The 24,061-nt window shown below is 36.9% G+C and overlaps 1 protein-coding gene and 1 long non-coding RNA gene across 3 annotated transcripts; one reads left to right on the plus strand and one right to left on the minus strand.

Annotated features, from left to right (window-relative positions):
- Window positions 1-553: 553 nt before the first annotated feature.
- On the plus strand, window positions 554-5,035 carry LOC119496123. The gene is made up of 3 exons (XR_005208641.1): window positions 554-1,690; window positions 4,692-4,808; window positions 4,901-5,035. It is a non-coding gene; the product is annotated as an uncharacterized LOC119496123 (long non-coding RNA).
- Window positions 3,977-20,977, minus strand: ppp1r1c (protein phosphatase 1, regulatory (inhibitor) subunit 1C). 2 transcript variants are annotated; one of them, XM_037783236.1, is made up of 6 exons: window positions 20,818-20,977; window positions 17,734-17,791; window positions 14,812-14,849; window positions 13,738-13,792; window positions 8,267-8,473; window positions 7,406-7,727 (listed from the first exon to the last, which is right to left on the minus strand). In XM_037783236.1, the coding sequence occupies exons 1-6, from the start codon at window positions 20,896-20,898 to the stop codon at window positions 7,672-7,674; spliced, it is 495 nt and encodes a 164-aa protein (XP_037639164.1). In that variant the 5' UTR covers window positions 20,899-20,977; the 3' UTR covers window positions 7,406-7,671. The 2 variants fall into 2 exon arrangements, with proteins under 2 accessions (XP_037639165.1, XP_037639164.1); XM_037783237.1 differs by lacking the exons at window positions 7,406-7,727; window positions 8,267-8,473 and adding an exon at window positions 3,977-4,829 and having other exon boundaries at window positions 20,818-20,970.
- Window positions 20,978-24,061: the final 3,084 nt, after the last annotated feature.

Raw genomic sequence — 24,061 nt, forward strand, 5'->3', positions numbered from 1 at the left:
GGCTATGGTCCCATGGTGGTCCACCAGAAGAGGCGGGACTTTGCCTCTCTATTAATGTCCAGTAGGTGCTACTCTTTGTTTATTTTTTTCTCCAGTGGTGTGTAAAGTATAAATGAACAAGCCGGTAATGCAAAATATAATTTATATGATCTCTTGCAGAATGGCTTCTGAAAAGAGGATTCATCTTCCATCGTCGAGGGAAATGTTTTTGCTTTTCTCCGTCAAATTTTTTACAGTTGCAGCCTTGTAGTGCTGTTCACCAACAGGCCCTACTGAAGCAGGAACAGTGCCTTGCTCAAAGGCACCTTGACAGCAGCTGTTGAGGGTCCACCACCTTAGATAAATGTCTTAGTGTTAGAGTTGTTCCGATACCAATATCGGAAATGCGTCCAATACTGACTAAAATTCAGTATCGGCGAGTACGTCAGTCTATGCACCGATACGATACCGTAATTTATTAACCCAGAAACTCAACATATTCAAATCAATTCTTCTTCTTCGCTCCAGAACAGTAGCCTTCACTTTGCTGTTGCCCTGGAGGTATCATGGCTGCCACTACTACTACTGTTTTAGAGCAGCGAAGGAGAACTGACTGCAGGTAGTTTGTCACATGACGATAGCAAACAACAACAGTGTGGTGCTAGAGGAGAGTGTAACGGTAGTCAGAGCGAGGGAAATTTCACAGAGGAAATTAACCCAGACATAACCCTAACGCTTCCGTTTGGAGGAGTGGCACTAGTGTTGCCAAGCTAAGTTGCCATTGGATCGGTACTCGGTATTGACCGATGCCGCAAGTTCAGGTATTTGATTCAGTATCAGGAAGGAAAAAAATGGTATCGGAACATCTCTTCTTTGTATTAGAGTTGTTCCGATATCAGTATTAGAAATGCGTCTGATGCTGCCTAATATTCGGTATCGGGTATTGGCAAGTACGCCAGTCTACGCACCGACACAATACCATTATTTATTAACCCAGAACTTGTTTAACCGGAAATCAGTTCAGGTATCGGTAAGGAATAAATGGTATCGGAACATCTCTACTTAGTATTAACTTTAACAGGAGCAATTAAAGCAACCAATTCCTCCACAGAGAAACAAGTGATTGACCGTAGCACTTCCACAAAAACCTGAAGCTGCAATAAGACAAAAAATAAATGTATATATCTACACTCTTGGTGATGTTTTCACTGGATTTGTAAACTGCGGTTCCTTCAATGAACTTTTCACGGGACCTTTTAGGACAGGTGGACGACTTTTACAGTGATTTATTTAGATTTTTTTTTGTCAAATCAAGGCGAAGGGCTTCATATCGAGACACAAACTCCCTTTATGCCGGCCCTCTGCTAATGTATCACTAACAACCAGGACGCTGTCTGGGAGCTCATACTGCACACTGTTTACCTAGCACTTAACATCTGGAAGCATGTAGCATCCATACAGGACATTACAGTAGATTACATGTCTTCTTTCTACTGTCAATAGTGTGCATTATGAGCAGGACAGATCCGTGGATGCATTTTGATGTGGAATGATTGCTGTTTTCTTTCTAACCTCTTCTTTTTTTCTGTCCCTGATTCCACCGTGTAACTTAAAAATGACATGAATAAAATAAACTTTAGGGCTGTGTGAGAGCTGAGCTGTGAGTGTGTGGCGCTGGTTCGTGCACGAGGCCTCGGCGAAGTGAAAACAGGTAAGTGACAACACTTCAGAATATAATTATTGTAATAAGAACCATCAGGTGACCTTTAAATAAGTCTATCCCTGTTTGTTCCTGTATAACAACAGACCGCTTACTCACTTAAACTTAAACTGAACTATTCCAAAACAAACATAATAATTATATACTACAAATATTAGATCTTGTTGGTTTTGTAATTAAATAATTTGTCAATACTTAACTTATTACAGTACAAATACCTTCCGGCTTCCAACGTCAAACACCGTTTGCTTGTAAAAACCTGGTTTTCCCTGGTGCATTACTTCAACTTAAAGTGTATATATACACTGTGTTACTTAATTGTCAAATATGTATTTTATTTTAGGCTTTAATTAAACAATTATTAGTATTTGTCCCATTATGTCAGAGAATTACAAAAACACTAACCTATGACTACAGTGTCCTACAGAAACCACCAGAGGGCACCCCAAGAAAACTAATAACATAATACTAGAAGGACGGATAAGTTGTGTTAAACTTAAACATTACAATAACCCACGTTACATATTCTATAATCTGTGTTTAAAAATCAATGCTGACATTTTATTGCTGTTAATGTGACAAACAAGATTACATATACAGAATAGAAAAAAAGATAAAACATGAATCCTTTTATCAGTTGATTCAATAAAAATACATTGAACTAATCTGATTTATAACCCCAAATTCAGTTTATTTAAAAAATGAGTCAAAAGCTGTGCTGATCAACTGTAAACAGATATTTCACTTTGCATATAACAACATCTGTAAAAGTAGTAAAACAGCCTGCGAAGACAATTAAATGGCAAATTCCATATTGTGAAACTCAAAATGTTAGAAAAACAAGAACCTATTATAAAGGTGTTCACCTTTATAATCAAATACAATCTTACAGACTCATAACATTAATGATAACCTCATCAATGTTAAAACGTCTGCAGTAAAAAAATGTCTGTACTATTGTGGTGTTTATTGCATTACATTTATTTCAATAATAGGTAATAGTAGGTATTCCAATACCTACAGTATATTTTACAGGTGTTACTGTCGTGTCAATCACCTGTGAATTCCTGATCACTCAGTGGACATTCTGAAAATTTGGGGACGAGGGAAACGACGCAGACGTTTAGCAACAGTCGCAGCCGCCATTTTGGACTGAAATGTCTTATTATATTTATAATATTTTATTGTTCAACACAGGCCATGTCAGTATAATATGACAATAAAATAGAAATAATTTTGTTTTACTTTTTATGTGGACATTTTACTGGTGTCTGCTAGTCGCTTTCAGTCCAGAATGGCGGAAGCGTAGCTCTGCTGCTGTGCGCTGACGTTGCAATAAAACCAACAATTGACTTTCACTTCTTGGCAATAAAACGTTCTTTGGTTATAGTGAAGTTGTAACGTATCACCTCATAGGTAATGTGTTGGTCCTGGATCAGGACCAGTACACAAAAACCTGCGTTATAACGGTGAGATGTGACGGTTACAGTCATTATTAGAAAGCAAGCTGGCAGTTAGCTTATAGAAAAAATAGAGTAGAAGAGACGTTGATCTGTTTTTTCGCTGTTATTTGATCAGTACAAAAGAGAATGGCGATTGTTGTTAATTGTTATGGTGACAACACACGTCAGGGAGATCGTAAAGTGTGGACACGGCTCGCCGGAAACTTGTCGTGGCGGGGATTTAGGTCGAGGAACTGACCCAAGCCACATCGCCCGCTGTTTGGCTCATTTTCTGTAACCAGCTAACTAGATAACTTCCACCATGCTTTCATGCTACACTGGTTACAGAAAATGAGCCACACAAAGTCGTCACTTATCTGGCGATAGCAATGTGCTTCCCTACGCTGTGATAAGAGCGAGTGGATTAAGCATTAAAGGTCCCATATCGTGCTCATTTTCTGGTTCATACTTGTATTTTGTGTTTCTAATAGAGCATGTTTACATGCTGTAATGTTAAAAAAAACTTTATTTTCCTCATCCTGTCTGCCTGAATATACCTGTATTTACCTGTATTTACTCTCTGTCTTTGATGGAATTGTAACAGAATTGCGTTGCTAAGCAACAGTTTGGGTCCATTTGTACCTCCTCTCAGCTGATGGCATTAACATACACTGCAACCAGGAATAAACTGGGACACATTTAAAATCTTTACGTTTAAATCTGTGTCAAGGGTCTAAATATATTTTTGTGACATCACAAATGGACAGAAATACTAACGGCTTGTTTAAAACGCACAGTTTCTGAATACAGGCTGCTGTGTTTCTCTGTATATTGAACGCTTTGATACTTTCACATTATTTATATAGCACTTAAACCTGCTTTATACTATAAAAGACGTGAAAATCTTACTTTTTTACAATATGGGACCTTTAAGATCTACAAGCCAAATGCCAACTACACGATCATCCGGACAAAGATAAGCTCGCTAATGTTACTCTAACGGAATACCAACAAAACGTCAGCTAACACTGCATATTTAATCTACCGGTATCTCGTAAAATGAAACCTGTAACGTTAGCCTACCTTTGTGTCTGACTGTAAACTATAGGCTATATACTACAATTTTGAATCTTATTTACTGTGCAGTGTTTTGTGTTATCTTTTGACATTTGTAGTAAACAGCCAGCGGACGGCACAATTAACCTTTATCCTACAAAAATGTCCGTCTTGCTGTCGGTGACATCACATTCCCTATTGATGTTAACTGTTGTGATGGCAGTGAGTTATCAGTCTGCTGCTTTGGTTAAAGGCCTGAAATCATACCTCCACCTTATTTATAAACTACTACAGGACAAACAAAGATAAATGTTATATATATTAGTGACGGTTTGTGTGGAGTCATGTTGAGCTGAATGAGTTAAAGTGAGCTGTTTCCAGTTCATTAAGAGTGAAGCTGCTGGTTTGACTCGTTTCTTTACCTTTTACTCTAATTAAACGTTAACTGCTGTCTCTCAATAAACTCTCCCACTGATCGATGTCTTGTCTTGCAGGTGCGACACTCATGATGGACGCCAGAGTCTGTTGGGTTTGTCCAGAGTATGTGCTGAGGTTTCCTCTCCTGGATCAGCCGTCCTGAAGGTTGGCTTCCTCCTCCTCCTCTTCCTCGGGTACGGCACTTTTCAGCTTACCTACACACACAAATTAACACCAATGAATGGATTACACACAAAACAAATGTTATTATCATGTATTGTTGTAGGTACTACACTTGAGATGGACGCCAGTGTCACGCTACCCCACCCGTACACCACCACCACCAGATTTAGAAATTGACAGGTAAAGTGATGACAATGAAAGAAACTAAAAATAAAGTGAAAGCAATATTGTAAATCTAAAATAACAAAGCCAGTTTTAACTTGCTATTTTGCTGTAATACCTGCCAATAACCATTCAAAATGTTAATATCAATTTAATTACTTTTCAAACAAAACGAATCAAACCTTATAAAACATGATAAACTTATCCTGAGTCACAGTATGTACTCAAATATGGAAGACAGAACCTGCCAAAATCAAAAATAAATTAATAAATAAATAAATGACTCGATGAATGAATAAATATGTCATTAAATATAGCAAAAATAATATTAAAAATAAATGTAGATAACGTAAATTAATATTTGTTTTAATTTGCTTATTTATTTATCTTATTAATTCCCTTATTTTTTTTACTCTTCTGTTTAATTTTCCCATTTATTTATTTATGTACATTTTTAGATTTTTATATTTATTTTTTATTTATTTTGGAATTTTTATTTTTTTATTTTTAAATGTATTTCTGCATTTATTTATTTATTTCTGCACAATTTTCCCTTTGCATTTCACCCCTTATTTATTCCCCCAAACTTAATTATTTATTTCTGTATTCTTTTCTTTTTACATTTCTTTATGCATTTCTGCCTCATTATGCAAATGAGGGAGCTGTGTGTCATCAAGGGGTCAGGGTGCATCACTGCTTCTGCTTATCAACTCTAGTCTTCATCCTCGATGATTTGATCAATTAATATTATTTTTGCTACATTTAATGACATATTTATTTATTTATCGAGTCATTTATTTATTTATTCATTTGTTTTTGTTTTGGGCAGGTTTCGTCCTCCATACTTAAACACTGTCATTAACTGAAATGGTTCAGGACGTTTACAAAATAAAACTAAGGCCCTGTAGGCAGCACAAAGTCCCTCTTATAAATCCTCCTTCCAGCTGCACGTTGGTCGCAGCATCAACAGGAAATACCTGCTAAATCCTTGAAGAAGAGCTGGAAACAGGCTGGGAAAAAAGAATTATATTTCTCTATGATGGAAAGCACGACATGAATAAAACAATTTAATCCAAAGTATTGAAAACACATGCGTAATGTGATCATAGGTCTGATGGAAAAAAACAAGATTACCAGCTATCATGGTGAATCCCATTCGTTTCTTTCCTCTCAGATCCACGTGATAAAAACACTGCAGAACAAGTCGACTCATTCACAAACACACAGATACACATCAGCTGTGAAACGCAGTAACAGGATGTTGATCTCCAAACAGTCGGGTCACACAGATGTGAGGAAGGCAGGAATTTAAAGCTATTTATTGCTGCGTAAATGGTGCACACAGACAAAACATCATGTCCTCTTACTTTAATCTTATACTCTAAATGTTTTAATCTCTTAATGGTTGTCCCAATCTCAAACTCTAACCCCGGTTGGTTTATATGTCACATTTTTTTAAGGTAACAATCAGAGTTTTACTACAATTCATTCGACTCCTACATGTTCTTCTTGTTTATTATTCCTCCACCGCTTTCACTAGTTCCACATTCTTCAACGTAGTAACTTTATTCAAACATCAAAATCGTCAACAAAATTAGGACATCGTTACTATTAGTTTTAGTGTTAAGATTAATCGCATGATTGTCCATAGTTAATTGATATTAATCGCAAATTAATCAAATATTTTTATCTGTTCAAAATGTACCTTAAAGGGAGATTTGTCAAGTATTTAATCCTCTTATCAACATGGGAGGTGACAAATATGCTGCTCTATGCAAAATGTATGTATATATTTGTCATTGGAAACTAATTAATAACACAAAACAATGACAGATATTGTCCAGAAACCCTCACAGGTACTGCATTTAGCATAAAAAAAATATGCTCAAGCATGCTCATGAGCTGCGCCTATATTTATGAAACAACAACACGAACCAGGAGTCCGAACCAGGACAATGTTAACATAGCCTGGCACTGATCCATCCAAACTTCATTCAGAAAACAAGCATTTTAAAAGTTGTTTGCTTGTTGTCTTGCAGACAGACTTGACAAAGCATGAATTTTTTCCAAATCAACATAATTATGTAGTTATTTCAGCATCATTTTGATCCATTTGTTTTAATTAAATCACAGCACAATCTGTTTATTTTGGGTTCATACCGCAGTAGCGACGTGGCTTGCTAGATACAGTCAGTGCGATGGCGCTGTATGTGAATATAGCTTGCCGCCGGGTGACGTTATGAACCCAGACACGACGGCATTCGGTTTTCTGACATATCTGGGACTTCCACAACATGTACAAAGCAGCAACAGTGGTTATTTCTTCCATGGTTGATGGAGGAAATAAAAGTTGATGAAAATTTGCTTCGCTTTATCTTAAAAATAGAAGATTTTAAACGATCTAGAAAGACTTTCCCTGAAGGATGAAGAAGACTCAAACATTCAGTAAATGTTTCAATATAATGCATCTTTATTCACAGCCATTTCTACACAAGCAAAACCTCACCGACGCCGCCTACCGTAATTTAAATTTAGACTGATTTAGTACATTTAACTGAAACCTCTGTGTGCGTGGAAGAGAGGAAGGAAACATACAGTATTTATGTGAAGCAGTGTGTTCGTGTTAGTTAGTGGGATCAGATGAACAGCAGTGAGTAAGAGGAGGGAAAGTTGGTTACTGAGAGACAAAGAGATGGAAGAGGGTGAAGGTGGCTATCGGGAGACGGAGTCGGGACTGGACGCTTCCTTTGTGTTGTCACGTGACAAATCTGAGAAAGAGGGGGAGAGCGAGGAAGGGGGGGGGGTGAAAGAGGATGGAAAGATCATGCAAAGCCACAAGAGAGGGAGAAGAGAGAGGAGTTAGTGCTGTTAGTAGTTAGATTTACAGCATATAGACTGTTATTATGGAACATATTAATAAGACTGGGTGTGTATGTGTTCGGCAGTGTTTATTTTTAAGAAATTGTAAATTTTAATGCCATGTATTTTGCATCTATGGTAGTTGTAGTGTACGGTGGGTTTATCAGCGGCCTGCAGCGGTTGATAAGAGCAGCTCAGGCGTAACAAAGAGACTAAAAAGCTCCTTAAAGCTGCAGAATTTGACAATCATTTGATTCAATGACTGTGTTTACATGCACATTAACATTCCACTTTTATTCCTAATATGATAATATTCCCTACTTCCGTGTAATAACGGAATAAGTACGGTCTTTAGTTGTACTGTAAATGTGACAAAATCAGATTTATTTTGTAGTATACTGCCGTTTAAAGAAGTGTGTACGTTTATCCGTCTTAAAAAACAGTTTACCCCCTGAACTGTTGCTCTCTGCCACTCCTCTCTCCTGATTGGCTGCTATCAGCAGACTCTCCTCATTCCCATTGGCTTCCTCTGGCCCATTGTGATTGGCCCACAGGGAGGCGTGGGCATAGAGCTGCGCTGTGATTGGGCTCATCTGGCCGTCTGTGTCACAGAGCCCCGCCCCCAGAAGGTGCTGCTCCACCCCCTGCTGAAGCTCTGAGGAGAGAAGTGCACCTCTAGTGGAGAGACTAGAGAACTACACACACGTCGCAAAAGTAGACGCCCGATTCGACTGTTATCAGCTCATTAAATGGGCATTATCAGTCGTTATCAGCCTCATAGATGTGGGTCAGTAGGGACCTACTATACCTACTACGTTGTAAAAGTGAAACTTAAAAGCAACACATTCTAACACGTTGTCAAACAGAATGAAACGTTACGTTTTGAACACAAACAGCTTGTTTAGGTTTAGGCAACAAAACCACTTAGTAAAGGTTCATCGTGTAGGATTTGGCGGCATCTAGTGGTGTGGTTGCAAAAATTATAACTGAAGCTTGAAACTGAACGAGAAAACTAGAAGACAAAACTGAAGGGTAACAAAACAGTTCAGTAGCTTTTCCTTACATCTTGTATTCAACATAAATCTCCCAGGAGCCTCGAGGGGACGACGTCTGAGAAGTCTGTCTCACCTGTAGGTGTTTAGCAGTTTGTTCAGGGAAGAAGGTTGATGTACTATAAAAAAAAAATTGTATGCTACCAAACTCCAATGTTCTTTCCGTGGTAACTATCCGTACTTCTCACTAAACCGTAAAATGGATCCAACCAAAAAGAGCCATAGATCTATTAACAATGCAAGTTTTTAAGGTAGTACTTTTCTTGTTAGTTCCTAGTTCCTCTCGAACCAGTTTTTTATTCAGTTTGAATCGTAGATGTCTGTCCAAACCCTGCATCATGAGCCTACAGAGAATTAATATTTACGTTAATGCTACCAAAGTCTGCTTAAAATTAACTTGAAAGGCCTTATAAGTTTAAATAAAAACAGCTTTTCGTCTTCAATGTGTGAGAATAATAAAACATAATCAGATTTAGAGTCGCAACAAACTAATCGATGAGTGATAATCGATTATTGGATAAAGTATTTTTTCATGCAAAAATGGCAGAGAATGCTGTTTTCAACTTCTCCTTTTCCTGCTTCCATCTGTTTTATATCATATTAAAGTGAATATCGTTTGGTTTTGGATGGACAAAACATTTAAAGACATGACCTTGGACTTTCAGAAACTGGGATGGACATTTTTTCATTATTTTCTGACGTTTTATAGACCAAACAGTTAATCGATTAATCTAGAAAATACTCGTTAGTTGCAGCTCTAATCAGATTAATAAACCAAAGACTTTATTTTCTGATCCTACGGTATGTAAATGTAAGCATCTGGTGCGTCGGCAGTTACTCACGAGGCTATTAGCTAACTGGTCTACACACACAGACACAAACACACGCACACACACACACACACACACACACACACTCAGACGGGATCAATAAAAGAAAAGCTTTTACTGTCTCCACTTCCTGGAACTCGGCGTTGCGTTCACTGCTAGAGGGCTCTGCAAACACACACAATATTATACACTATGTTTGTCTTTCTGTTTGCTTTGCCCTCAAAACCTGCACGGTTTCCTGCAGACTGAAGTAGAGTCCTCTGTCTCACGTACACACGTATGTGAAGTCTAATACACACTCTGTAGTGAATATGAAGGCCTCTCTAAACTGTTGTTGTAGCAGCGCGGCTTCCTCTGGACCCCGTAACCGTTTAATAATTGATTCAGTTCAGGAGATGATAACAAAATGACAACAACAAAAGTCTTTTAGAGATAAAAACCACCAGACAGGTGCTATGTTGACACACTGAGGATGAAAGCTGAGCAAATAAAGAAGATCACAACTGAGACAATACGCTTATCTTACATATCCTGCACACCCAAAAGTCTACTACCACTAATAAAATAATAATAGAGTCTTACAGGAATGAGTCATAAAACCCAGAAATGACTACGCATTTCCTGTTCCCTCATCTGGAGGTCAATGGGTTTTTAGTTAGATTTTAACGTTTTGTCCTACATAAAATCCATCAATAAATATCCTACTGGTGAATTTTGAAGCTTTTATGTGTCTTTAGTACACAGCTGTGTTGAATACTCGATTCTGATTGGTCAATCATGGCGTTCTGCGGTCTGGTATTTCTCTATAACAGACCATTGCTATGTATAACAGACCGTTGCTATGTATAACAGACCGTGTCTATGTATAACAGACCGTGTCTATGTATAACAGACCGTTGCTATGTATAACAGACCGTTGCTATGGGCACAGTTCAGATGTCGGACTCTGGCGGACCGTTTTTGTGTCAAAATATTGATTTCTTCAGTAAGTAGCCGTGTAATAAGCGGGATAATGTACAGCGAGCCGGTCATTGTTGTGGAAGAATCCCCTTCAGGGTGATGATAAGAGACCCCTCAGCTTTGCTTCTTTCACAACAATGACCGGCTTGCTGTACATTATCCCTTACATAAAAAGGCGGTTGCTAACAAGCGTCTAAATGAGACTACTAAACGTCATCGCGCCGACTCGTTCTCCTTTACAGCCTCGTTGTTTATACTCGTGCTCATGTGACCTCGGTGGTGTAGTTCATTAATAGCCTAACGTTAGCTTTTTACTTCTGGCGATTACATTACACAACAAAACGTGCAAGTACCATAAACGTTTGGCTCTTTGTCAAGGGAATCAGGGCAATGCTGACTTCCTGTTGGACTATACAAATATGTCATCCCTGAAGCACTCTACAATAACAGACTAAAAAACAGTAATATTAGTAACCATAAAACCAACCGTCTCCTCTGTTATCAGACGATCTGTGCTTCTGTTACGTGTTTTTGGTTGCAGAAATCAGCCTTATCAACATATCGAAGCCACTACATGGAGGATTATCATACTAAACTAAAACTGAAATAATCAGTGAAAATATTTGTATTAAACTGAAACTAATTAAAAACTATATCCTATAAGAAAAACTAAACTAAACTGAAAAAATTCATTTCAGTTTTTTTTTTTTATCTATAATATATCAAGAAAAAAAAGAGACGCCGTGAATTTCCATCAACTCTCGTGACATTAAACCACAGAAATGTATCAGATGTTCCAGGAGACGGCGCTACGCTGTAATTGCTTCACATCACCAAATTAACATGAAGATTAAACATTATGGCCAGTCCTACACAGTTCTCCAACCATGTATTTTGTATGTATATGTAGCTACATACTTCTGAGACAAACTAAAACTAGATATGTAAACCATCAGAAGTACCCGCCGTCCCACTGCCGTCCCAGCGCCACCATCACCATCCCCCGTCACCCTGCAGCTGAACCTACAGATCTGAGACTGACAAACACTGAAGACTAAAAGAAAAACAGAAGTGGGGGTAAAACCAGAAATAGCTGCAGATAACAGAGAGAAAGACAAAAAGCGTTCAATGAAACCAAACAAACAGAACTTCAACATATAGAGGAGCTGAAACTGAGAAGAGGAAGCAGCAGACGGGTGTGTTCACAGCTGCAAGAAACCCAGCAGAGCACGACTTTACAGAGCTTAAAGTACATAAAGTATCTTACTGAAGTATGATGTAATGTCAGAGGATTAATGGCTCTGAGCAAATATCATATATTCACGTACATTTACTGATTATTGAAAGATGTTTTCCAACAAGACGCTGATTGTTGTTCCGGTCACATCTTAAATCGGCTCTAACTGCATGTAACCTCTGAAGGACAGAAGATGCGTCTGTAGTTAATGAGCCAGAATTAAAAGATATTTAGCGTGAAAGACATGCAATGTTTTTATATAACGCACCATCAGTGGACAGATTATTCCCGTCTCCGTGCTCTCAGAGACCTTTTCACAGACATTTACTTTACAGACACTTATGCAACTGATTCTCGGTACGGTAAAAAACTGGCGTCATTTGCTGCAAATATTCTCATCTCTGCACCGTTTTATCCATTTTACTGTTAAAACAGCAAATTGCAGACGGACTTCTCAACTCTGTCTTCTACAAGATTACGTTCCCGTACAACTAAACTGTATCCTCAGTTAAGTTTTGAGGGAAACGTGTTTTCTCCCGGATTACAGTCACAGACCGATTTAAACACGTGGTTTACGTTGTAAATTGAAACAAAACAAAAAAACGTAACGAAACTACTTGGTTAGGTTTAGTAAAATAATAAAACATCACGGTTTGGCTTAAAGGCAGGATGGGCGATCTGGAGAAACTAGCAAGAGTAAACTAAATATTTAAAAATGATCCAGTGTGTTGCCAACTCTTTTCCAATGAAAGTAGCTCCAACATCTAGAGAGAAAGTCAGCAAGTCATCAACACTGACAATCCGTCCCTTCAGGCCTCCGTTCAAAGACACTCCCCTAGAATTATCATTATGAACGTGAACAACGAACATGACTACTGTCCACTCATTACATTTGGGCCGAGTGAAATGATTGGACCGGTTTATTCCAGTCCTCCGACAGCCACAGATACCGGATTTCTTCTTTATTTTTGTTAGAGCATTTGATTTATTGATTGCTGTCGGGATGTCCAGTGAAGCTTGGGACAGAATCATTCCTTTAGAAACGCTGTTTAAATAATTTGCTTATAGTAATGAAGTAGTCCGCTTACAGTGTTCATTTTGGGTCTTTTCATGCATGAAAACATTGGGAACAATGTTGTAAAACTATAGTTATGTTAAAGAGACTCTATGGAAGAATCAGAATCAGAGTCTGGTCGCTTGCGCTCGTGCTTGTGCTCGCACTACGTAGATGTGAACGAGCATTGTTGGTGTAAGCGGACTCCATTTCTAACCAAACGTTAGCTATGGTTGCACACTGTTAGCCCTGTAGCGAAGCTGAAAATAAAAGCACTCGCGAGCACGCATGACATCACATCTCTTGGATTTTCAAAAAAGCGGCCTGGATTTTTCACATTAAAGTCGACTGGCTGATAGAGAAAAAACAAGAATGTTGCAGAAGGTCTCATCTTTTAGGTGACTGTTGACTGTTGGTTTCACACGGGACATGAACAGCGGTCTCCTGGGTGAAAGTCTTGTTTGTTCGACCCGTCCATCACCCTGACCTCCTCCTTACGCAAACTTTTGTGAACTATCATTACAAACATACTCGTGATACGTCTAAAACAAACTCCACAACAGAATACTTTTCCTTCGACTGCAGTTTCGTTGTATGGGAACGTAGTTTTTTAGGAGACGGGGTTGACCTGAGATGCACCTCGTAAATGCTCCTCATAATCATCTCCTCGGGGGGAAATAGATTTCTTCCGCTCTGCCGTTCACTGAGCATCTTTTATTCATGTTCAGACTTTGTGCACATTTTGCAAAAATCACAGGAGACCCGGCTGAAAACGGTTTTGTTTACCTTTCATGGTGGGCGGGGCGAAGGTGCTCTGCTTCCTCTGAGAGGAGTCTGAAGCCTGCAGAACAGAAGAGATGAATAACGTTATAATCTGATTTAACACAGTACAGTAAACCACTCACACGTCATTTTAACAAGAATGATTTAAAGATATTATAAGCCAAGTAACGTACTTATAATATATAATGTAAAAACAATGGATCTGTTCAGTTACTTATAAATAAATATGAATATCCAACAGGAGACGTCGTCCTTCCTGATCTCATTATATCGACTCTCCAGACAAACCTTCATTTATCTGGCAGATTGTCCGTCTGTCTGCTTTGAACCTTTTAATCGCAAAAGATCTCAAGAAATGTGCGAGATACTAATATATTATTGTAAAACATTATTAACTTCAGAGTTTAATCAGCACAAGGCAAATATATTTTCCTCCTCTGAGAAATCAGTCTGATATTAAAAAGTTAAAAGTAAAATGTCAGAGTTTAGATAACATAGTCCACATTTTAAAAGAGATAATTATATACATTTTGTTATTTGTTGATTTTATATCAGATATATTTTATTAATACCCAGCAGGAAATTGAGGCGTTACAGTTGCTCTAATTATAACCATAAAGAAATGTAAGAAAATAGAAATAAAGGAGTGTTACATGTAAATTATGCATATAATGCTACAATATAAACCCAATATATGTAAAGAAATATAAGTACTAAAATTAAAACTAATGAAAATATAAGAAATATGTACAAATATTTGCATTAAGACATGCAATATATAAAATATAACCACAGTGCAAATAAGTAAATACAAAATGCTGAGAAGTGTGTTAATATAAAAGCCAGAACGGTATAAATAAGAGTATAACTTGACTGTACAGTATTACATAATGCAGTATTAATGACGGTATTGCACAGTGGAATTATTGCACAAATTATTTTACAGTTAAATCAGTATTGCACATGAGAATAATAATAAATGATGAGGTCGTAACAGTGTGAATATGAAACCTTAAATTAGAAGTTTATTCCCCGTCGCTCCTCTAAAGCAGCAGATTGTAAAACGTTTCTACAAACCTGTGAGTCTCCGCTGGCGTTGTTTTGATCTCCAACATCTGCAGAGAGAGATGAGACAGCAGCTTTGAGCTCTCTCTGCTTTTATTGATTTATCAGTAGATCATTTTTTATAACTTGGTGGCACATCGCCGCTTCCAAATCTGCACAACAGATGTTTTTTGAGCTCACAGATCATGAACAGTGTGAGAGGGTCTGTTTCTCAGTCTGATAGATGAAACCTCATCAGTCACGTCGGGCTTTAATATTATTTTTCCTCTTTCTCATTGAGGAAACTTGGCTGCGATTTCTGGCTTTCAGAATTTTATTCTGGAACAAAAGTGTATTAACTCCCTTTAACTCACTCTTTATATTCTTAATATTCTACTTTTTTTATTGTCAACAAATCCCACTAAGAGAGGAAAAAACAACTGTCAATACTTAGTAACTTCTTTTTTATTTTTTTTGCTGGTAAGTTTATTTAATTTTATTTAATTTTATTTAATTTTATTTATTTTTAATTGCAAATACAAAACAGCAGTGACTTTATTTTGCTGGTAATTTTATTTATTTTATTTATTTTTTTAATTGCAAAAACCAAAACAGCAGTGACTTTACAGGTGGTACAACAATGATAAGAACAGTTGGAGTAATACCTAAGAAATTACTAAGAAAAGGTGATGTACAGAGCTTCACATGATGCATAACAAACAAAACAAACATAACAAAAAGGATGAAATAATCATAATAGAAATAGTCATAATAATATTAATAACTTCTTAAATAAATTAATAATAATAAAAATAAGTAAGATTATAATACATATGTTTGAATATAAATAATTAGGTGGTAATAATAAGGAAGGAATTAAAAATAAATAAACTTCCTCAGCTTCTTTGTGGCTCTCAGCCTCAAGCCCATTGGTTCCTACTGAAGATGTAAATCTTTTAAAAATGTATAGTTTAATTTAAAGAAAAAAAAAGGTAAATAATCTCCTAAAACCGCTGGTCACTGTAGTTTTAATATATATCGTATTTTACAAACAGGAATAAATAGTGCATTTGTTGGGGACTATTTTCAGCGGCGTATTAATCCACATGTGGTGCTCTAGTGAGTGTTTGAGGGATTGAGTGAAAATAAACTTCAGTGAGGCTCCCAAATTCCTCTCAAGCTCAATGTTGATGTTTTCAATCTCAGCTGCTTCAAAACATCCACTGTCCACCTGTTTCTGGGGTAAATAAAACTAAATCAGAGGAAGTATCTTTAAGGAAAACCAAACATGATTCCCAGAGGTTTCCCTTAAATGTCCCTTAAAGTGGAATACTTACAGAAAATGTCAAACGTTATTTCTAGGGCTGTCAAAGTTTGGTAACGCTTGTGATTTTGAGGTTGTCGTGGGCTCAGTTTTAAAGCCAGAGTGAAGATCCTGGTATCATATGAAACTACAAAACCTGATTAATCCATCGGTACCAACCATGTCATACTAGCTTGTCGTGAAGGAGGTTAAATAACGCTCCAAATTTAATGCTACATTTTAGCGAGGAAAAACTGTCATGGCCATTTTCAAAGTGGTCCCTTGACCTCTGACCTACAGATCAGTGAATGTAAATGGGTTCTATGGGTACCCACGAGTCTCCCCTTCACAGACATGCCCACTTAATGATAATCACATGCAGTTTGGGGCAAGTCATAGTCAAGTCAGCACACTGACACACTGACAGCTGTTGTTGCCTGTTGGGCTGCAGTTTGCCATGTTATGATTGGAGCATATTGTTTTATGCTAAATGCAGTACCTGTGAGGGTTTCTGGATAATATCTGTCATTGTTTTGTGATATATACATACATTTGCAAGAGTATTAAATACTTGACAAATCTCCCCTTTAAGGTTCATTTTGAACAGATAAAAATGTGCGATTAATTTGTGATTAATCATGATTAAATAGTTTAATCGATTGACAGCACTAGTTATTTCAGTAAAATACTGAAAACATCTGCACTTCTTGTTCATGTTGATCTTCTTTGTTTTAAGGCTATGAAGGGTCACTTGTTTGTACAGCTGCCAGCTGGTTTCCACTCTACTGACTGATTGTCAGTGGGTATATTACTGAAAAATGTAAATAATGAAAATCTAAAAAAAAAAGTGTTTCTTGACCCAAATCATTGGGCCGAGAAAAAAATAAGCTCTATGGCAAACACTTGTTTATAATACTGATTGGTGTTTGCCTCCAGTCTTTCCTTTGTTCAGCCTTTAGTTATTACTGTGACGTAATCGTGACGTCATGCTGTAAGAAAGCGTCTTTACAACTATATTGGAACCTGCATCAAAAGAGCTGAGCTCACAAAGTGGCATCAGGCCGATTATTCAATCAGTCAGTTCCTGTGGAGAGAGATTTATAAGAGCTGAGAGCCGACACGCACGCACACACACACACACGCACGCACGCACGCACGCACGCACGCACACACACACACACACACACACACACACTTTAGGCATCCATCAGTCCGCTCTGAACACTGAGATCACTTTACAAAAGCTGCAGCACAAATCTAATAAAGGTTCCATTATATCTGCTGCCTTTCAGCTCTCTAACTCTCTCTCTCCCTCTCTCCTCAACTCCTCCTCTCTCTCCTCCTCTCCTCCTCTCCTCTCCTCTCTCTCCTCCTCTCCTCCTCTCCTCCACTCTCCTCCTCTCTCCTCCTCTCCTCCTCCTTCTCTCTCCTCCTCTTCTCCTCTCCTCCTCTCTCCTCCTCTCCTCCTCCTCCTCTCTTCTCTCTCCTCCTCTCCTCCTCTGTTCTCTCTCCTCCTCTCTCCTCCTCCTCCTCTCCTCCTCCTTCTCTCTCCTCCTCTTCTCCTCTCCTCCTCTCTCCTCCTCTCCTCCTCCTCCTCTCTTCTCTCTCCTCCTCTCCTCCTCTGTTCTCTCTCCTCCTCTCTCCTCTCTCACCTGCTCCAGGTTGTCTGTAGATCTGCAGAGTGGCCGGAGTCGGTCTTCTGCGACGGATCTGAGGTAAACACACAAACATATTATCAATAAATCTCTTGTTCTTGGTCAGACTTCCTTCAGCGCTCTGATCCAACACAGGTTTCACAATTCTACTGTTTATATTAAAACAGAAACCTTTAAGACTTTTTTGTCCCACAATGTTTAATTTACTGTAATCGCGATTAACTAAAAAATGTCCCAGTTAGTTTTTTAAAAAATACAAAATTCAGCTCATTTTCCAAATAAAAGTAAATTAAAATTACCAACTGGAGCTAATTGTCCCGCCGTAAATTTGTGGAAACTTAATTCATTAATAGTTCCTCTTAAAAATATAACTACCCACTTAAAGTTTGAGAGCCTATTTAACTTTTTATGTTTTTTAAAAGCACAACTTTCCCACAAACTGCACCGTAACAAGTGAAGAGATGTACTTTATGGTATATTTACTAAACCGACATCAACCGCTCAATTCTCTTTTATTTTCTGCCTCGTTCTTTTAAAATTCACGCTTTAAACGTATATTTTAAATTAATTTTCCTGACTTTCCTGTACAAAAATAAGTTTATTCAAGTGTACTATCAGTGTACTTCTTTTAAACTTAAAATAAAAGAGTATACTTTCAGTTTACTTTTTATGTACTTATCAGAGATATACTTAACAAAAGTATACTTAAGTATCCTTGGCTTATACCGACAAGTATACAGAAAAGTCTAAGTTTACTTGGCAAGTATACAGAAAAGTCAAGGTATACTTGGCTTATACTGAAAAGTATAATACATTTGGTACATTTGGCTAAGTACTATAAGTTCACTTAAAGAAAACTTGCAAGTATACTTGCAGTAAAAACTATTAAACCAGTAGTTTACAGAGAGTATACTTTAAAGTGTACTTTCATAAACTAGCTACGAAGTGGGCTACAAGTATATAACTAGTAAACTAACAGTATACCTATAAGTTCACTTGTAGTATAGTTCATATTATAGTTGCAGTACAAAATACAACTTGGATGTAAACTAGTTGTGTACTCAACGTTTACTACTCTTACATTTAAAGTGTATTTAAAGTATACTGTTATAAATCAGAAAGTGGGCCAATTTATTCCCAAGAAGTATTGAAGTAGTACAATTACAAGTATACTACTAGTACATTGATGTTAGTATACTACTTTCTGTGAGGGTTAACATGAGAAACAGGACCTGTAGTCGCAGTGATCGCACCACAATAACCAACGGACCCGATGTAAAAGTTTGATTTAACCTCTAATCGTTAAAGAAAGAGTTAACTGCGATTGTCTCTCAGCTCTCAGACGAAGAGAACAACACCGTCGCTCTGCAGGAATGTAAACGTTCATCACCATCCTGGACGCGAGATTCGGTTTACAAGATGGTATTCTCTCATAAAACCGTCGCTAAACTTTATCTAAACTTAACGCTGACGGTTTCCAACACAGAGGGGCTCGGATCTGTCTCTGTTCATTACCAGCTTCCTCACAAACGGTTTCCATCGACCGAAACGTTCATAAAGACGTCAGTAAAGTAAAGACCAAAAGCTTTACAGAGAGCAGGTGCCATTCAGAATCAGTTAAAAAAAGGTTACACGTTAAATACTCTTAGTCATCTGTGGTGTTTTGTACATTTAAGGAGTTAAATTGGTGAGTTTCTGTCACCTCGCTCCTCCAACTCAGCCGTTAGCAGAAAGCAGAACGTAGGTTACTAAAATAAGCTAATCAATAAGGTTATGAATAATGTGAACGCTAGCACTAGCTGAGTCAACGTTAGCTGTGATCAGTTTGGAAATAACTGAAAGAAGATGGGTTGTATGTTTACTCCTGTGTTCTGAGAGGTTAAATTACTGTTTTTGTGAATGGAGTCTGGTGGCTTTGGAGAGAGGCTTCAGTTCCCCATCAGCAGAAAAACATATTTTAGCCACCTAAAAAAAATCAACCTCACTTTAAGTGAACGCTATATTTAGAGTATTTTCACAGCTTTTCCTCCCCGTCAGACAGCCCTTTCCAGCAGGGAACTGAAGTCGTTATATCGCTCTTCAAAGCCACCAGACTCCATTCACAAAAACAGTAATTTTACCTCTCAGAACACGGGGAGTTGTTGGTCTACCGCTGCATCGATCGGTTAGTTTGTTTGTGTTATTGTGTGACTTTCGTACTCCTGTCTGCTTCTGCAAACTGGGAGCACGCTGACCGCCATCTAAGTTACTGTATGTGACGTTAATACACTGACTATAAGGATGTATATATACTGTACATGTAGCAGCGTCATCATGCAGAAACACTTGACTTTTTTTAGTTCTTTTTCTTTTTATTTGTGAATGTTTGGATTTGAATTCATCAGAAACATCACTGGGAAGCTACAGAACGACATAAAAACCTCAAAATATATAAATAATGAATCTGCCCTTGAGCAAAGATCAGTTTGTTAGAGATCCTGTTTTTCCCAGAATGCCTTTCAACACTCCCACCCGGGCGTGAACTCGTTGCAATCATCTGCAGATCATCCGAGACAGCATATATAAATTTAACTCCCATCATGTCACATGACCTTTCTGGTTGGTCACATTTACATCATCAGCTAATTGTGAAATAAACAAGGAACTTTATTTATGATTATTAATATTAAGAGTAAAGTTTTTATAATATTTGATTAAAAGACTGAAACTAACAGTAGATATTCCAGGAATACGAGATGAGTTTAGGGCGTTTTTCCCTTTTTAAATCTCTATAAACACACAAATGTAAACTCTTTGTCACATGCATATCGGCTCAAATACGACGGACCCGTTAAACACACATGCTGTCACTCAGATACACAAACAGCAATTCTCAATAGACCGACTTCTGCACACATACTGGTCTGCACCCACACAGAGAACATTCCAGATAACACAGAGGAGATCCATTCAGCCCTCACATGCATGAACCCACACACACACTCACTCACATATATTCACACACACACTCATATATATTCACACACACACTCACATATATTCACACGCACACTCACATACAGTACATCCAGATAGACTCACATGTTCAGCGGCCTGTGGGTCCAGCTGTCCCTGCAGCGGAGGTACAGCAAACTGGATCTTCTTGGGACTGCTGGGCTCCATTATTACTGACTGAGAGGTAGAAAGAAAGAAAGACAGACAGAAAGAGAGAGAGAGAGTGTGTGTGTTGTGTGTGTATGTATGTGTGTGCGTGTGTGTGTTGTGTGTGTGTGATGGAGGGAGGGAGTAGAGAGGGAAGGAGTGGTCTCCTCTCAGCCGTTAGGGTCCATTATCACTAACTGACAGACTTAGAGAGAGAAGAGAGAAGAGCAGCAGAGTCATTGCATCATTTTGCAAAAACATGCTCTCTGATGTAGAATGAAGTAGTTTAATAACGTCAGAAATGTGTTTTTTTAAATGTTTTAATGTTATTCTGCACTTTAACAACCAAAAAAGCAGCGGTGGAAGAAGTATTTAGATCCTTAACTGATGTTAAAGTACTAATACCTCACTGAAAATACTCTACAAGTAAAGGTTCTGCATTAAAACCTTACTTAAAGTAAAAGTATGTGAGTATTATCGGCTGATTACTTAAAGGGCAGATCCATTATTATTTTATTTATTTTATTTATTTTATTTATTTTATTTATTTTATTTATTTTATTTATTTTATTTATTTTATTTATTTATTTATTAAAAAACTTTTCCCGATTGACCTGACGAAGGTTTCTGCATGAGGACGCTGCTACATGTACAATATATATACATCCTTATAGTCAGTGTATTAACTACTATAAAGGTCGGAGCCTGCCAAAATAAAAAATAAATTAATAAATAAATAAATGACTCGATAAATAAATCAATAAATAAATGTAGCAAAATAATATAAAAAATAAGTGTAGCAAATAATTAATTGATAAATTGTGACATAAATCAATATTTCTGTTTTAATTTGCTTCTTTATTTATTAATTTATCTTTGTATTAATTCCCTTATTTATTTACTCTTCTGTTTAATTTTCCCTTTTATTTATTTATGTGTTTATTTATTTTATTATTTTTTAAATTTTTTTTAATTTATTTTTTAATTTTTTTATTTTTGCAGTTATTTTTTATGTATTTCATATTTATTTTTAAGTGTATGAATTTATTTCTGTATTTATTTATTTATGCTTAATTTTCCCCTTGCATTTCACCCCTTATTTATCCCCCAAACTTATTTATTTCTGTATTTTTTTCTTTATGTAATTCTGCCTCATTATGCAAATGAGGGGGCTGTCACTATATTTCTGTTTTAAGTTGCTTCTTTATTTAATCTTTGTATTAATTCTCTTATTTATTTACTCTTCTGTTTAATTTTCCATTTAATTTGTTTTTGTATTTATTTATTTATTATTATTTTTTACATTTATTTATTTATTTTTACATTTATTTTGAATTAATTAATTCATTAATTTTTACATTTATTTTGAATTAATTAATTAATTTATTTTGCTCTTATTTGAAATAAATGCTAGTGCTAGCATTGCAACTATGCGATCTTGCTGATGTTTAGCAGGTATATTGTTATGTTCACCTTCTTAGTTTAGTGTGTTAGCTCAGTTTCCTGTACATTTTATTTCCCAACATGATGCTGTTTCAAAGCCTTTATTTCTATATATATTTTTATTGGCCTGAGAGCGGCCCAATAAATGAACTGAATCTATAAAATCAGTCTATAAAATACCCTCAACATGTTCAGTTCAACGTAAACTCCCTGAGATTAATAAAACCGCTGAATTCCCAGAACAATAACAGAGGAGATGATGTCAGTGTTCATAATGGAAGCTACCGCCCTGAACTCACGTATATATAACGTTATTTCCAAACCATTTTACCGTAAGTTCTCAGATTTGTGAGCCTCTTGGGCGTCATAGAAAAATATATATATCCTGACGTGGAGATTCATGCGCACAGATTAATAAATTGAGATCAAGAATAAACTGTGTGTATAGTTTTAACAATCTACAATAATTAATAAACTATAAGGTGAAGAAAACATTTGGAAGAGCTCTCAGTGTTCATAATGGAGATGAAACTTTTACTACGGACCTAATAGAAAAGATCATTTCAACAAAACATGATTTATTATTTAATCTTTTATAAAAGTAAAACCACAGATTAAACTTTATCATGTGCAGCATAGAAACTGCTTATCTTAGTGTGGATCATCGCTTTTTTATGATATACCAAATCAACAATCTTCAGCAGCACCATATTTTATACATTTACTTTTCATCCCTTCTGCCCATTTTCTTTAGCTGTGACAGCCGCAACTGTGAAACTGTACATTAATGCATATTTGTAAATGTGTGTTCGTGCATTCAGAAAACAGACTGAGATAAAAAAGTTCACACACATTTACAAATAATAAATTCTATCTATGATAATACCGGCAGGTATCAGATGTCAGAGTTCACCTGAACGCAACTATAAAGAGTTTTTAAAATAGTCCTTTGTGCTTAACTGCACATCAATACCATAATATCACTATCAATAAAGCAGTTTCTAATTTCAAACTTTAAATCTCTGCAAGTTCATTTTCAGAGGAAATAAAAACATATTGTCAGTTTTTGCAGCATATGTTCTTAAAGAGATCTGCATTATGTGAGATTAACTAAAGAGATTTTCCATTTGACTATAAATGACATGCAAACAGACATTAGAGGCTAAGACAGACAGAAAGTTATGGAAAGAGACTTCTCCTCTGTGTGAATCTGTCATGTTCATTTTGTATTTTCTAACTCACAAACCTGCATCTTTTGCCACCAGTGACATCCATATGTGTATGTGTGTGTCTATATATGTGTGTGTTGGCAGTCGTAGTGGAAACAGTTTGTCCCAGTGGAGACATCTGGAGAGACTTACAGGCTACTGTAGGTGGAACAAACCACACACACATCATACAAAGAGCCTCTTTGTTTTTTATTCATGTAGCTGGTAGCGGTCCGTCTCTGCTCGGAGAAGGTGAGACTGAAAACTCTGTTGTTGGAGGCAAACAAGCACCTGTTTTTTATTCTCTTATCAATGTTTCTGTTGGATATACAAGTGACATTCTTTAAATATTTCCTCTCAGATTGTCATAAATCCTTGATAACATGATGAAGTGACGGCTTGTTGCAGTGGGGTTACTACAGAGTCAAGTTAGGTTAGGTTTCTTTAAGTTAAAAACCTGAGTGTTTTTGCCAGCCTGGTCTCGCTAAATGGCAAAGTCATTTTGCGTGCAGCAACGCTTAAGTTGCTTTTGG

Source organism: Sebastes umbrosus, chromosome 10 (assembly GCF_015220745.1).
Source record: "Sebastes umbrosus isolate fSebUmb1 chromosome 10, fSebUmb1.pri, whole genome shotgun sequence".
Lineage (NCBI taxonomy): Eukaryota > Metazoa > Chordata > Actinopteri > Perciformes > Sebastidae > Sebastes > Sebastes umbrosus.